Genomic DNA, 14,900 nt, shown 5'->3' with positions numbered 1-14,900 from the left:
ACTTAAAAATTAATGATTATTTAACATTTTTCTCTATTTTAATTTCTAATATGTAAATATAAATAAATAGAAGCCACATGAACAAAAGCTCTTTGAGTTCCTCACTAAGTTTTAAGAGTGTAAAGGAGTCCAAAGACCAAAAGTTTGAGAATCACTATTTTAAAATAATCCTTTTACTGAATATATCAGCAGTATAAGTTCATCTACGGAAATGGAAAAAGAGAAAAGACTAAGAAAGACTAATGCAGCATCCATGGTCTCACAGCCTGGAGAGAACCATTGTTAACATTTTGGTACATTTTATTTTAGGCTTTCTATATATTTTTGTTTGTTCATATTTTCTACAAAATTGGAATTATTCTGCAGATACTTTTGTTTCCTGGGTTTTTTTTTTCTTTCTTTCTTTCTTTTTTTTTTTTTGGCCATACCACGCAGCTTGAGGAATCTTGGTTCCCTGACCAGGGATCGAACCCATGCCCCCTGCAGTGGAAGCCCAGCCTCCTAACCACTGGACCGCCAGGGAATTCCCCGTTTTCAAATTTTAAGTAGTGTTTATCATAATTATTATTTCACATCATTAATAATTTTTAAAAACATGAATTTTAATGACCTCATAATATTTCATTATATAACTTACTATACTGTAATTCATTTAATCATTTCGCTAATATTGGACATGTATTTGTTTGCAGTCTTGCCTAATATAAATAATTATTTTTTAATACCTTAGATGAAAGTTTGCTCTATTTTCAAAACTTCTGTGTTAAATTCTCTTTTATAATTAAGGAAAAAATTCTGCTGTTGATTGAAACAATGATTTTGTTTTATTTTAAATCAGCTTGTACTCAAAGAATCATGTTTTAGGGAAAAAAATGGCATTCTTTTCTGTTTGCCTCATAGAAATTATTCTATATGAGCAGTTTCATTTTCAAGATAGCTTATACTGATCACTTCTATTTTTTTAGGCAGGAGAGAATGTTCAATTTATTATTCTTGCTTAGGATTCAAGTAGCTATGCCTGGTTCATAAAAACTGTTCTTAAAACAACTGGAACAAGAAGCTTTTTTTTTTTAAAGGAAGATATCTTGATTGCATTTGTATAGTAAATTAGATTGAGAAAAAAATAGTTAACTGCTTTTCTTCAATCAACTTTTTTTAAACATCTTTATTGGAGTATAATTGCTTTACAGTGTTGTGTTAGTTTCTGCTGTATAATAAAGTGAATCAGCTATACATATACATATATCCCCATATCCCCTCCCTATTGCATCTCCCTCCCACCCTCTTTATCCCACCCCTCTAGGTGGTTGCAAAGCACCGAGCTGATCTCCCTGTGCCATGCACCTGCTTCCCACTAGCTAGCTATTTTACATTTGGTAGTGTATATATGCCAATGCTATTTTCTTACTTCGTCCCAGCTTACAGTCAACTTTTAATTATCCCAGGGTAGATGATCAAAATTGTAGATTAGGCATGACCTTTATTTTGCTCGCAACCTCTTCCCTTCAGTAGTTCCTACCTTTTTTTCCCCTGCTGTGAAATACAAGAAAGGTAAATAATGTCTGAGAATTTTCTCATGAGTGACTTTCACTTACATCTCAAGCTATAATGACAAACTTTCAGTGTATTTGAGGATTTAAGTGGTCAAGCTTCATAAATTAGGACCAATTTTTCTCTCTCACTCCACCTTTCTATTTGGTAGACAGTCATCTCCAAAGTTACTTTCAGACCTAAATGTAGTTTAGCTTGTCTACACTCCTAAAGGTCATTCCTTAATTTTTTTGGCTCTCTCCATTTTTGCAGCCATTTGAAATTTAAATGTTAACAAATTGCTAGTAATTGGAGCAAAAAAAGATGATCCTATTTGAAATTCCTTTAAATGAAAAGAAGTTTAAATTGTATCTGAATGAGAAATAGTGGGGTTTTTTCCATTTGAAAATTTATATGTATTTATTAATTAATTGATTGATTTTTTTTTTTTTTAAGGATTAGAAAAACTTTTCCGGTGTTCACTGTGTCATTTCCCCAGGCTGAACTTTCACTGAACCACCAGAGCATTCAAGGTACACTTTTATGAGTAGAGTCATATAAAGTGAATTTGTCTTTGCCTAAAAATAGAAGGCTTAGTTAGATATGGATTTATTTATTTATTTTATTATTATTATTTTTTTAATCTCCAAAATTTTTTTTTAAATTTTATTTTACAAATTTAATCAGTTATACATATACATATGTTCCCATATCCCCTCCCTTTTGCATCTCCCTCCCACCCTCCCTATCCCACCCCTCCAGGCGGTCACAAAGAACCGAGCTGATCTCCCTGTGCTATGCGGCTGCTTCCCACTAGCTATCTACCTTACGTTTGGTAGTGTATATATGTCCATGCCGCTCTTTCACTTTGTCACAGCTTACCCTTCCCCCTCCCCATATCCTCAAGTCCATGCTCTAGTAGGTCTGTGTCTTTATTCCTGTCTTACCCCTATGTTCTTCATGACATTTTTTTTTCTTAAATTCCATATATATGTGTCAGCATACAGTATTTGTCTTTCTCTTTCTGACTTACTTCACTCTGTATGACAGACTCTAGGTCCATCCACCTCATTACAAATAGCTCAATTTCATTTCTTTTTATGGCTGAGTAATATTCCATTGTATATATGTGCCACATCTTCTTTACCCATTCATCCGATGATGGACACTTAGGTTGTTTCCATCTCCGGGCTATTGTAAATAGGGCTGCTATGAACATTTTGGTACATGTCTCTTTCTGAATTATGGTTTTCTCAGGGTATATGCCCAGTAGTGGGATTGCTGGGTCATATGGTAGTTCTATTTGTAGTTTTTTAAGGAACCTCCATACTGTTCTCCATAGTGGCTGTACCAATTCACATTCCCACCAGCAGTGCAAGAGTGTTCCCTTTTCTCCACACCCTCTCCAGCATTTATTGTTTCTAGATTTTTTGATGATGGCCATTCTGACTGGTGTGAGATGATATCTCATTGTAGTTTTGATTTGCATTTCTCTAATGAGTAAAGATGTTGAGCATCCTTTCATGTGTTTGTTGGCAGTCTATATCTTCTGTGGAGAAATGTCTATTTAGGTCTTCTGCCCATTTTTGGATTGGGTTGTTTGTTTTTTTGCTATTGAGCTGCATGAGCTGCTTATAAATTTTGGAGATTAATCCTTTGTCAGTTGCTTCATTTGCAAATATTTTCTCCCATTCTGAGGGTTGTCTTTTCGTCTTGTTTATGGTTTCCTTTGCTGTGCAAAAGCTTTGAAGTTTCATTAGGTCCCATGTGTTTACTTTTGTCTTTATTTCCATTTCTCTAGGAGGTGGGTCAAAAAAGATCTTGCTGTGATTTATGTCATAGAGTGTTCTGCCTATGTTTTCCTCTAGGAGTTTGATAGTGTCTGGCCTTACATTTAGGTCTTTAATCCATTTTGAGCTTATTTTTGTGTATGGTGTTAGGGAGTGATCTAATCTCAGACTTTTACATGTCCCTGTCCAGTTTTCCCAGCACCACTTATTGAAGAGACTGTCCTTTCTCCACTGTACATTCCTGCCTCCTTTATCAAAGATAAGGTGACCATATGTGCATGGGTTTATCTCTGGGCTTTCTATCCTGTTCCATTGATCTATATTTCTGTTTTTGTGCCAGTACCATACTGTCTTGATTACTGTAGCTTTGTAGTATAGTCTGAAGTCAGGGAGCCTGATTCCTCCAGCTCCATTTTTCGTTCTCAAGATTGCTTTGGCTATTCGGGGTCTTTTGTGTTTCCATACAAATGGTGAAATTTTTTGTTCTAGTTCTGTGAAAAATGCCATTGGTAGTTTGATAGGGATTGCATTGAATCTGTAGATTGCTTTGGGTAGTAGAGTCATTTTCACAATGTTGATTCTTCCAATCCAAGAACATGGTACATCTCTCCATCTATTTGTATCATCTTTAATTTCTTTCATCAGTGTCTTATAATTTTCTGCATACAGGTCTTTTGTCTCCTTAGGTAGGTTTATTCCTAGATATTTTATTCTTTTTGTTGCAATGGTAAATGGGAGTGTTTCCTTGATTTCACTTTCAGATTTTTCATCATTAGTATATAGGAATGCCAGAGATTTCTGTGCATTAATTTTGTATCCTGCAACTTTACCAAATTCATTGATTAGCTCTAGTAGTTTTCTGGTAGCATCTTTAGGATTCTCTATGTATAGTATCATGTCATCTGCAAACAGTGACAGCTTTACTTCTTCTTTTCCCATTTGGATTCCTTTTATTTCCTTTTCTTCTCTGATTGCTGTGGCTAAAACTTCCAAAACTATGTTGAATAAGAGTGGTGAGAGTGGGCAACCTTGTCTTGTTCCTCAACTTAGTGGAAATGGTTTCAGTTTTTCACCATTGAGGACAATGCTGGCTGTGGGTTTGTCATATATGGCCTTTATTATGTTGAGGAAAGTTCCCTCTATGCCTACTTTCTGCAGGGTTTTTATCATAAATGGGTGTTGAATTTTGTCGAAAGCTTTCTCTGCATCTATTGAGATGATCATATGGTTTTTCTCCTTCAGTTTGTTAATATGGTGTATCACGTTGATTGATTTGCGTATATTGAAGAATCCTTGCATTCCTGGAATAAACCCCACTTGATCATGGTGTATGATCCTTTTAATGTGCTGTTGGATTCTGTTTGCTAGTATTTTGTTGAGGATTTTTGCATCTATGTTCATCAGTGATATTGGCCTGTAGTTTTCTTTCTTTGTGACATCCTTGTCTGGTTTTGGTATCAAGGTGATGGTGGCCTCATAGAATGAGTTTGGGAGTGTTCCTCCCTCTGCTATATTTTGGAAGAGTTTGAGAAGGATAGGTGTTAGCTCTTCTCTAAATGCTTGATAGAATTCGCCTGTGAAGCCATCTGGTCCTGGGCTTTTGTTTGTTGGAAGATTTTTTATCACAGTTTCAATTTCAGTGCTTGTGATTGGTCTGTTCATATTTTCTATTTCTTCCTGATTCAGTCTTGGCAGGTTGTGCATTTCTAAGAATTTGTCCATTTCTTCCAGGTTGTCCATTTTATTGGCATAGAGTTGCTTATAGTAATCTCTCATGATCTTTTGTATTTCTGCAGTGTCAGTTGTTACTTCTCCTTTTTCATTTCTAATTCTATTGATTTGAGTCTTCTCCCTTCTTTTCTTGATGAGTCTGGCTAATGGTTTATCAATTTTGTTTATCTTCTCAAAGAACCAGCTTTTAGTTTTATTGATCTTTGCTATTGTTTCCTTCATTTCTTTTTCCTTTATTTCTGATCTGATTTTTATGATTTCTTTCCTTCTGCTAACTTTGGGATGTTTTTGTTCTTCTTTCTCTAATTGCTTTAGGTGCAAGGTTAGGTTGTTTATTTGAGATGTTTCCTGTTTCTTAAGGTGGGATTGTATTGCCATAAACTTCCCTCTTAGAACTGCTTTTGCTGCATCCCATAGGTTTTGGGTCGTCGTGTCTCCATTGTCATTTGTTTCTAGGTATTTTTTAATTTCCTCTTTGATTTCTTCAGTGATCACTTCGTTATTAAGTAGTGTATTGTTTAGCCTCCATGTGTGTGTATTTTTTACAGCTCTTTTCCTGTAATTGATATCTAGTCTCATAGCATTGTGGTCGGAAAAGATACTTGATACAATTTCAATTTTCTTAAATTTACCAAGGCTTGATTTGTGACCCAAGATATGATCTATCCTGGAGAATGTTCCATGAACACTTGAGAAAAATGTGTATTCTGTTGTTTTTGGATGGAATGTCCTATAAATATCAATTAAGTCCATCTTGTTTAATGTATCATTTAAAGCTTGTGTTTCCTTATTTATTTTCATTTTGGATGACCTGTCCATTGGTGAAAGTGGGGTGTTAAAGTCCCCTACTATGATTGTGTTACTGTCGATTTCTCCTTTTATGGCTGTTAATATTTCCCTTATGTATTGGGGTGCTCCTATGTTTGGTGCATAAATATTTACAATTGTTATATCTTCTTCTTGGATTGATCCCTTGATCATTATGTAGTGTCCTTCTTTGTCTCTTCTAGTAGTCTTTATTTTAAAGTCTATTTTGTCTGATATGAGAATTGCTACTCCAGCTTTCTTTTGGTTTCCATTTGCATGGAATATCTTTTTCCATCCCCTTACTTTCAGTCTGTATGTGTCTCTAGGTCTGAAGTGGGTCTCTTTTAGACAGCATATATATGGGTCTTGTTTTTGTATCCATTCAGCCAGTCTGTGTCTTTTGGTGGGAGCATTTAGTCCATTTACATTTAAGGTAATTATTGATATGTATGTTCCTATTCCCATTTTCTTAATTGTTTTGGGTTCGTTATTGTAGTTCTTTTCCTTCTGTTGTGTTTCTTGCCTAGAGAAGTTCCTTTAGCATTTGTTGTAAAGCTGGTTTGGTGGTGCTGAACTCTCTCAGCTTTTGCTTGTCTGTAAAGGTTTTAATTTCTCCATCAAATCTGAATGAGATCCTTGCTGGGTAGAGTAATCTTGGTTGCAGGTTTTTCTCCTTCATCACTTTAATTATGTCCTGCCACTCCCTTCTGGCTTGTAGAGTTTCTGCTGAGAGATCAGCTGTTATCCTGATGGGGATTCCCTTGTGTGTTATTTGTTGTTTTTGCCTTGCTGCTTTTAATATGATTTCTTTGTGTTTAATTTTTGACAGTTTGATTAATATGTGTCTTGGTGTATTTCTCCTTGGATTTATTCTGTATGGGACTCTCTGTGCCTCCTGGACTTGATTAACTATTTCCTTTCCCATATTAGGGAAGTTTTCAACTATAATCTCTTCAAATATTTTCTCAGTCCCTTTCTTTTTCTCTTCTTCTTCTGGAACCCCTATAATTCGAATGTTGGTGCGTTTAATGTTGTCCCAGAGGTCTCTGAGACTGTCCTCTGTTCTTTTCATTCTTTTTTCTTTATTTTGCTCTGCAGCAGTTATTTCCACTATTTTATCTTCCACCTCACTTATCCGTTCTTCTGCCTCAGTTATTCTGCTATTGATCCCATCTAGAGTATTTTTTATTTCATTTATTGTGTTTTTAATCGATGCTTGATTCATCTTTAGTTCTTCTAGGTCCTTGTTAACTGTTTCTTGCATTTTGTCTATTCTATTTCCAAGATTTTGGATCATCTTTACCATCATTATTCTGAATTCTTTTTCAGGTAGACTGCCTATTACCTCTTCATTTGTTAGGTCTGGTGGGTTTTTATCTTGCTCCTTCTCCTGCTGTGTGTTTTTCTGTCTTCTCATTTTGCTTATGTTACTGTGTTTGGGGTCTCCTTTTTGCAGGCTGCAGGTTCGTAGTTCCCGTTGTTTTTGGTGTCTGTCCCCAGTGGCTAAGGTTGGTTTAGTGGGTTGTGTAGGCTTCTTGGTGGAGGGGACTAGTGCCTGTGTTCTGGTGGATGAGGCTGGATCTTGTCTTTCTGCTGGGCAGGTCCACGTCTGGTGGTGTGTTTTGGGGTGTCTGTGGACTTTTTATGATTTTAGGCCACCTCTCTGCTAATGGGTGGCGTTGTGTTCCTGTCTTGCTAGTTGTTTGGCAATAGGGTGTCCAGCACTCTAGCTTGCTGGTCGTTGAGTGAAGCTGGGTGCTGGTGTTGAGATGGAGATCTCTGGAAGATTTTTGCCGTTTGATATTATGTGGAGCTGGGAGGTCTCTTGTGAACCAGTGTCCTGAAGTTGGCTCTCCCACCTCAGAGGCACAGCACTGACTCCTGGCTCCTCAATTTGGGATGATTTGTTGTCTATTCATGTATTCCACAGATGCAGGGTACATCAAGTTGATTGTGGAGCTTTAATCCGCTGCTTCTGAGGCTGCTGGGAGAGGTTTCCCTTTCTCTTCTTTGTTCTCACAGCTCCTGGGTCTCAGCTTTGGATTTGGCCCCGCCTCTGCGTGTAGGTCGCCGGAGGGCGTCTGTTCTTCGCTCAGACAGGACAGGGTTAAAGGAGCAGCCTCTTCGGGGACTCTGGCTCACTCAGGCTGGGCGGGAGGGAGGGGCACGGAGTGCGGGGCGAGCCTGCAGCGGCAGAGGTCGGCGTGACGTTGCACCAGCCCGAGGCGCGCCGTGCGTTCTCTCAGGGAAGCTGCCCTTGGATCCCAGGACCCCGGCAGTGGCAGGCTGCACAGGCTCCCGGAAGGGCGGTGTGGACAGTGACCTGCGCTCGCACACAGGCTTCCTGGCGGCGGCAGCAGCAGCCCCAGCGTCCCACGCCCGTCTCTGGGCTCGGCGCTTTCAGCCGCGACTCGCGCCCGTCTCTGGAGCTCCTTTACGCGGTGCTCTTAATCCCCTCTCCTCGCGCACCAGGAAACCAAGAGGGAAGAAAAAGTCTCCTGCCTCTTCGGCAGCTCCAGAGTTTTCCCGGACTCGCTCCCGGCTAGCTGTGGCACATTAGCCCCCTTCAGGCTGAGTTCTTGCCGCCAGCCCCAGTCCTCTCGCTGCGCTCTGACCGAAGCCCGAGCGTCAGCTCCAGCGCCGCCCGCCCCGGCGGGGGAGCAGACAAGCCTCTCGGGCTGGTGAGTGCCGCTCGGCACCGCTCCTCTGTGCGGGAATCTCTCCGCTTTGCCCTACCCAGGTATGTGGGGAGTTTCTTGCCTTTTGGGAGGTCTGGGGTCTTCTGCCAGCGTTCAGTAGGTGTTCTGTAGGAGTTGTTCCACGTGTAGCTGTATTTCTGGTGTATCTGTGGGGAGGAAGGTGATCTCCGCGTCTTACTCTTCCACCATCTTACCCGGAAGTCAGATATGGATTTATTTACAACTAGGCTGGTCTACCATACGTTGCTACCATACATTTTTACATATGAAATCAGTGTTGCTGTTGACCTTGGAATCATGCCGCTTAAAGTTGCCCATATGCGAAATGCTCAGGTGCAGTCAATACCTACTCCTCCACATCTACTTTTTTGACTTGTAATTTGGGGGCTGAAATTTGAAAACAATGTTTGTTTTCTCTATTCATAACATTCTTAATATGTATGTCATGTCTTTCTTCTTTTTTTTTTTTTTTTTTTTTTTTTTGCGGTACACGGGCGTCTCACTGCTGTGGCCTCTCCCGTTGCAGAGCACAGGCTCCGGACACACAGGCTTAGCGGCCATGGCTCACAGGCCTAGCCACTCCGCAGCACGTGGGATCTTCCCAGACCGGGGCACAAACCCGTGTCCCCTGCATCGGCAGGCGGACTCTCAACCACTGCGCCACCAGGGAAGCCCTGTCATGTCTTTCTTGACTGGCAGTTAGGCAGACCATTTACTTGATTTCAGCTGTATTAGAGGGTAGCTGTCTTTCACTTTGAAGTGCCACCTGTGTATGTTGTATGACAGTGTAGTAAGTATTCTTAGTGGTCATTGAAACTTTGTATTATGAGAAAAGGCACAAGGACATGATACTTGAAGTTGAAAAGCTAAGTTGTAAAATCTCTGTCTTCTCCTGATCTGTTGCTACTACAACAATAGCAGTACCACTTAACGCCATCACCAACTCTTGCATGCACTCCTAGTGCCTGCATTTTGGTCTGTAATATTATTTATTAATTATTTTAACAAATATTTATTTAGCCTGCTAAGTGCCAGGTGTATGGGTGCTATGACTTTACAAATGCCAAGCAAACCAGGGATCCTAAAAGGATAGCTGATCTGTCTTGGAGCTTGAAGATATTAGGATGGATCTCAAAATCTTACCATTGTTGGAAAACAAAAATGCTTTCAAGGATGTCAGGGGGCAGTGCTAAAAGGATAAAGAGCTAGGTCAATTGTGCTCCCACTGGCCAACCTGTGACAAATTAGCTGGGGGAAAAAACACATGATTTTGGTTCATGGAAATAAGTTAAGTTTGTGATTTTTTTGATACTCAAAAAATGTTAGTAGTGTTCAAAAGGTAGTCTCAATACAGGAAAAAAACCAGCTATAGTAGAATGTTTAAAAATTTTTAATGACTTTAAGAAATAGAGACTTGTTGATACATGTACCTTTAGGACATCTCCTGATTACTTTTGGCCACTACATGAATGTTCCTTTTTATGCCTAACTCAACAGCATGAATTCATTTAAATTCTGTTACCTATAATGGAGATGATAATGACACAGAGAAAGTAGATATGATTTTTCCATGTAGTTGCGAATACTTAGGATAACTCAGCCAAAGTAGAGAGGTTGGTTTTTAACTAATCTAATTCCAAACAATTATAATATTACCTGGCTTCATGTGAAATATTTTTTTAAGGAATGGAAGAATTTCATAATTTTATTGCCAACATACTTTTATATCAATAAATTGGTATAATATTTATTAAATATTTGATATATCACATGAATGAGGGAATCATTTCAAGTTATATGATTAAGAAATGCTGAGTGAGATAATATGTTTTAATGCTTTAATAAAACTGGAATGAAAACATATAATGTTATCTTCTAGGACCTGAGGCTGAAGATCCTAAAGTGCTAACACACCCAGAAAAGGTTGGTCTGTATAATAGAAATTAGCTCTTCAAATCTTGGGTTTAGATTTTTTTTAAAACATTATGTTGATTAAAGTATCAAGCTCATTTAAGTTTTCCCCTAGGCAGGAATATGACTGAACCATTTCAATAAATAGAATTGTGTAACAACCCATTTCAGTGTTTTTGTTTTTTTTTAAGGGGAATAATTTTCCAGTACTTTTCTCATAAACTCTTGTAAATCTGTCTTTGGAATAAAGCAGGCTTTCACTGTTCACAGGTTTTTTTGTGAGTTGCAAAAAACTTTTCCCTGCATTCCCGCATTTAGTCTGGGCTGCCACAGTCAGACAGAAAGCGCAAGGACACTTTTCTTACATCTGTAGTGGAGACGCATTTCAGTATTTATTCTTCCTTATCTCTAATGAAATAGAATTTTCTTGATCTGTGTTTCTTATCTAGCATTATAAGTCTTTTATTCTTTATGTAGAGGAGAAGCATATAATTTAATATCAAACTAGTTGCTGAGATGTAATAGCAAAAATGCCTTCTGTTGCTTTGTCTATTACCCTTGTTCCTTTAATACTTCCTGCTGGATACTGGTTTCCCATCTTTCAGTTACTAATCAGTAACCATGTACTGAGTGTTTGTTTTGGCTTTGCTTTCTGCTTGGTGCTATGGGAAATCAGAGGACTATAAGATTGGCTCTGCCCATAACAGACTCCAACAATCAAGGACCTCCCCAGGCCAACCCTGTCATACACCTGTACCTTACTTCATCTCAGGTATACCTTACACATTCCCACCTCCATGCCTTTGTTTAAGTCAGGAGCCAGAAAGCAAGGGAAAGAGCATAAAATTTGGAACCACATAGGTTGTGTCCCAAAGGCAAGTGTGTCATTTACATGTGTAATATATGGAAAGTGATACTCATTTCATAGGATTGTAGTGAGGACTGAGAGCAGTGATGGCTCACGGTGTGTGGTACCTAGTTGGTGCTTAAGAAATACGTGTTTTTTCCTTCTTTTACGCCTTCACAAATCATTAATTTCTGGCTTAAGTTCCTTCTTCTCTTTGGATCTGTCTCAGATGACTGGTGATCTTGACCAAAGTAATTGCTCCCTCTTTAACATTGCTTATTCACTATGTCAGTATTTCCCTAGCACTTGCCTCCTGTGACATTAATAGATCTTCTGAGAATAAAGGATTTTTTTGAACAAAGTGTAGAGAACACTGTATCCTAAAGTATCCTCAAAGATTTATAGTGCACGTTTTGAAAAGTCTTGTAGTAAATAAATCTGTTTAACTTTGTTTAACCGAGCATTTTTCAGGCAATCTTGAAAACCCTTCACTGCCTCCCTTTCTTTCCCCCCAGAAAACTTATTCTTGTAACACTAGGGCTATGGTTTATGCCATTCATTTGAGTTCATGCAGTGTTTTTGACATTATTTATAGTTTATTTAATGTCTTATGTATTAATGCCTTCAATCTTAATTTAAGAATTAAGTTCCTTTAGGGCAGAGTTCAATATATATATATATATATATATATATATATATACTTTATTAGATCTAAGGCCTTGAATTTAATAGATATAAGGACTTCAGATAAGAGGGAGATCTTGAACATGACTTCAAGAATGGATAGGATCCAGTTCTTCAATTCCTTCTAAATTTCTTTTATCTTTCTGAGCAAATTATAGTTTGCATTGCTAATAAATATATCTTATTAAGCTCTGGATGCTATGTACAGAGAATATAAATGGTGGCAGGTAGAAAAGGAAGAGAGGGAGAATAAAATATTTTTCACTTCCCTTATTGAAATCAAATCATAGTATTAGAGGGCTTACAAGTTACAGTGCATTCTGGCAGAGTGATGTGCCAGTGAAGGTGGATTTGATTTTTAGAAACAGGCAAAAATCACTGAAACCCATTCTGTTATTTAAGGTCAAGCAAATTAACAGTTTTCAATGTTGAAAAAAAGTTTAGTGCCTTTAAGTTATTGAGACTGATTTTCTTGAATGGCTTATAAACAATTTTGAAAGCGCTTTCAAAAGAGGAAGTCTAATAATATTTTGGTCATTGGAAATATTTTGAGAACAGGTATAACCTGTTAAGGTGATGTCTTTGAAAATAATAGTCATTTTGTGTTTTGTAGTTTTGTGTTTTTTGTTTAAAACAACCACAAGTTAGAACCATTGATTTATAGCCAGAGCTTGTAATATTTACATAGAACTGTTTTCATTTCTCCTTTTCTCCTCCCTTACCACCTGTCCTTTGGCCTTTTTACATCACATTTACATATGCATACAGAGGTGGGGAATAAAAGGAAGGTCAAACCATACCAATTTTGTTCCTGGTTAATTAATAAAATTCAATAAGGATTTATAGCAAGGAAGAATTTGTCAACTATTAACTGCAGTTAAGTTTTTAGGTTATCTGTTGATTTAACTATCCATGTTATCTCTGCCTCTTCCCTTCCTGCCTCTTAACTTAGCTGAATAGATAACTTGCCATCTGTAATTATGGCCTGGCCAATTTTACCCTTGGTCTACTATTAAATGTGTAACCATGTGTTCACAGTCATTAGTAATTTGGTATAGGAAAGTAATAAAGAGTATTTTTATTTATGGAAGGGAGGAAAGTTGATAAAGCTTTTTGGTGATAACTTAGCAACATGATGAACTAGAAAACTAACATTTTCATTTTAAACACTTTTTTGTATATGTAATAATGATTTAAATTCTATTTGGAATATACAGGAACTAAGTAGAGACAGAGACTCTCCTGAAATAAGCCTTCTCTCAAGTACTACTGTTAAAGAATTTGATACATTTGCTGTAAAGGAGAACTTGTTAATAGAGCCAGAGAAGGAGCCTAGCAAGGAAGTCACATTGACCATGACTTCTGAAGAAACCAAAGATGAAGAAAGCTCTCTTGAAACTTTTGTGTCTGCCTTAGAAAAGTTACTGACATCACCAGAAATCACCCAGGAGGAAAGACCGATTAGAATAATGACTGATTTTCAACATAGAGAGTTGATGAACCCATTGAGCAGTTCCTCGAGTTCCATATCAATACCTTTGACATGTCACAAAGATTTACTAGAAAACTCAAAGGATGATGCATTGCCAGCTGAGTCGTTAGCAGCCTTAAGCACGTTGTCAGAAGCCAAGGTGGAACCCATCTGTCACAGAAAAGAGGGAGATACCAGTCTCAGTGCTGGAAATGAATGTTTAGGAGTAGAGCCCAATATGTCTCAGACTGATGAAGATTGTACACAAATAGCAGAGGTGAATTTTGAGACTCTTTGTTCTACTCAACCATTTGAACAGGATTCCAAGTTAGGTGAGCTACAGGACAAGCATCTTTCCGTGCAGCAAGTAAGTGCAAGTATGAGTCTATGATTTTGCCTTTTATAGTGACCTTTAACAAGTCTTCATTGCCCATATACTTTATTTTAAATTCAAACCTTCTACCCAAATACCAACACTCAGAAGATACTTTTTGACTTTGAAGCATATAGTTACATTTTTCGAGGTTCCCGGGGTAGAGTTTTCAAGGGGTTAAAAGTTAAAATAGATAAGTTTCTCCTCTGAAAACCTGAGAAGATATATCGTCATTACATTGCTTATATAGAAGAAGGAAAAATTTTTTTTACCAGAATTTTCCTGGTTAGCTCACAAAATCACTATGTCTGCCTGGGTGCAGAGTAGAGATAAGATATCCCACATCAGTTTCTAGTTGGAAGTAAAATATATGCAATTGGACTGCCAGGAGAGGGTTTAGAATTCCGGGATTATTATGCCTGGAGACCCTGGAGTGGCCTGTCACTTGCCAAGTCCCTTTTTCATGTTGACAATTTTTTTCTTTTTAAAAGTAATCTTTATTTTTTCCTGATTATAATAGTAACACATCCTCATTATAAAAAAAAAATCAAACATTACAGTAAGAGGAAGTCTCCCACAATTCCACTTTCCAGAGATAATCATTGTTAACAGTTTGCTGCATGTCTCAATTTTTTTCTGTGCATATTCTATGTAAGTTTATTTTATATAAATGGGATTATATTATACGTAATGCTTTGCAACTTGTTTTTAAAATTTAATAAGGCATCGTGGTTATCTTTCTGTGTCAACAAAAGTAGCACTACTTAAATCTTTCTACTTGTTGAATGGTATTCCACTCTATGGGTATGTTTGTGTGTGTGTGTGTGTGTGTGTGTATAATAATATAATTTATTTAACCAATTCACTAATGATGGTCATTTGGATTTTTTTTCTTTTTTTTTTTAAACATCTTTATTGGAGTATAATTGCTTAACAATGGTGTGTTAGTTTCTGCTTTGTAACCAAATTAATCAGTTATACATATACATATGTTCCCATATCCCCTCCCTCTTGCGTCTCCCTCCCACCCTCCCTATGACACCCCTCCAGGCAGTCA

General features: G+C 37.7%; 1 protein-coding gene across 1 annotated transcript in view; it reads left to right on the top strand.

The window, feature by feature from the left end:
- The window catches only part of ANKRD31 (ankyrin repeat domain 31), a 145,749-nt gene that overhangs the window by 21,987 nt on the left and 108,862 nt on the right, over window positions 1-14,900 (top strand). The window contains 3 exon segments of the mRNA XM_060091756.1: window positions 1,987-2,063; window positions 10,437-10,480; window positions 13,217-13,747. Coding sequence (XP_059947739.1) covers window positions 1,987-2,063; window positions 10,437-10,480; window positions 13,217-13,747 — 652 coding nt within the window.

The sequence above is a fragment of the Mesoplodon densirostris genome, chromosome 3 (assembly GCF_025265405.1).
Source record: "Mesoplodon densirostris isolate mMesDen1 chromosome 3, mMesDen1 primary haplotype, whole genome shotgun sequence".
Lineage (NCBI taxonomy): Eukaryota > Metazoa > Chordata > Mammalia > Artiodactyla > Ziphiidae > Mesoplodon > Mesoplodon densirostris.
Note: the sequence above shows the minus strand (reverse complement) of the source record. Positions and strands in the feature narration are given on the sequence as shown.